Source organism: Naegleria gruberi (genome assembly GCF_000004985.1).
Source record: "Naegleria gruberi genomic scaffold NAEGRscaffold_52, whole genome shotgun sequence".
In the NCBI taxonomy this organism is placed as follows: domain Eukaryota; phylum Heterolobosea; class Eutetramitea; order Acrasida; family Naegleriidae; genus Naegleria; species Naegleria gruberi.
Window position 1 is genome coordinate 330,518 of NW_003163275.1, and position 1,204 is coordinate 331,721.

The following is a 1,204-nucleotide window of genomic DNA, read 5'->3' on the forward strand; positions in this document are numbered from 1 at the left end:
TAAAAGAGGTCAAGGAGAGATTTCAAAACATAAAATAAATTATATTTTCGAGATGTACTATTGATTTCCAATCGATTGATATGTATTTTGTAGATTGAGGATGTGGTTCTTTATTTGAAGAGTTCCTCCTTAACTTACCAAGTAAACCCTGATATTTCACCCTTTACCTTACTGAATGATGGAATATTCACCAAAATATCTGTAAACTGAACCATATATATTATTAGAGATGTAGAACATGATGGTGATGTTTCATTGAGTGGTCATTTTCCAGAAATTCATCCATGTCCATAGTTGACTAGATGGTATGAAAGGGATGAAATCATGAATATGTATGTTAAAATAAACTTTATATTCTATCTCTACTCATCAAATGGAGCATTTTCATGTATATATTGTTGATTGAAGTGATGTATTTGATAGACTTGATCTGACCTGTCAATCCTTAAAGTCAACCTTATAAAGTCAACCATTATCTTCCTATAGTTCCATTTCTTGTTCTTATGATATGAAATTGAATTCTACATCATTATAGATCATGTACATCATGTTGGTAAAGTTTCAATAGTGGTCCTTTTTCAAGATTTCATCCTTTTCATCATAGTTGACCATATGATGGTTGAGGGAAGAAATCTTTAAATATGAAAGTGAAAATAAATTTGATATTCGATGTTTACTAATCAAATGGAACATTTTCATATCAGGATTTAATATGTTTTGATGAGAAACTCAAAAGTTATAGTTGACCTATTGGGTTTGGGTTGGGTTTGGGTTTGGGTTGGGTTTGGGTTTGGGTTTGGGTTTGGGTTTGGGTTTGGGTTTGGGTTTGGGTTTGGGTTTGGGTTTGGGTTTGGGTTTGGGTTTGGGTTTGGGTTTGGGTTTGGGTTTGGGTTTGGGTTTGGGTTTGGGTTTGGGTTTGGGTTTGGGTTTGGGTTTGGGTTTGGGTTTGGGTTTGGGTTTGGGTTTGGGTTTGGGTTTGGGTTTGGGTTTGGGTTTGGGTTTGGGTTTGGGTTTGGGTTTGGGTTTGGGTTTGGGTTTGGGTTTGGGTTTGGGTTTGGGTTTGGGTTTGGGTTTGGGTTTGGGTTTGGGTTTGGGTTTGGGTTTGGGTTTGGGTTTGGGTTTGGGTTTGGGTTTGGGTTTGGGTTTGGGTTTGGGTTTGGGTTTGGGTTTGGGTTTGGGTTTGGGTTTGGGTTTGGGTTTGGGT

At 37.4% G+C, this 1,204-nt stretch overlaps 1 protein-coding gene across 1 annotated transcript; it reads right to left on the minus strand.

Annotated features, from left to right (window-relative positions):
• Positions 1-747: 747 nt before the first annotated feature.
• On the minus strand, positions 748-1,204 carry NAEGRDRAFT_52157 (uncharacterized protein; the record flags this gene model as incomplete). The annotated part of the gene is made up of 1 exon (XM_002672659.1): positions 748-1,204. A coding segment is annotated over one exon (457 nt), but the record flags the coding sequence as incomplete, so codon positions are not given.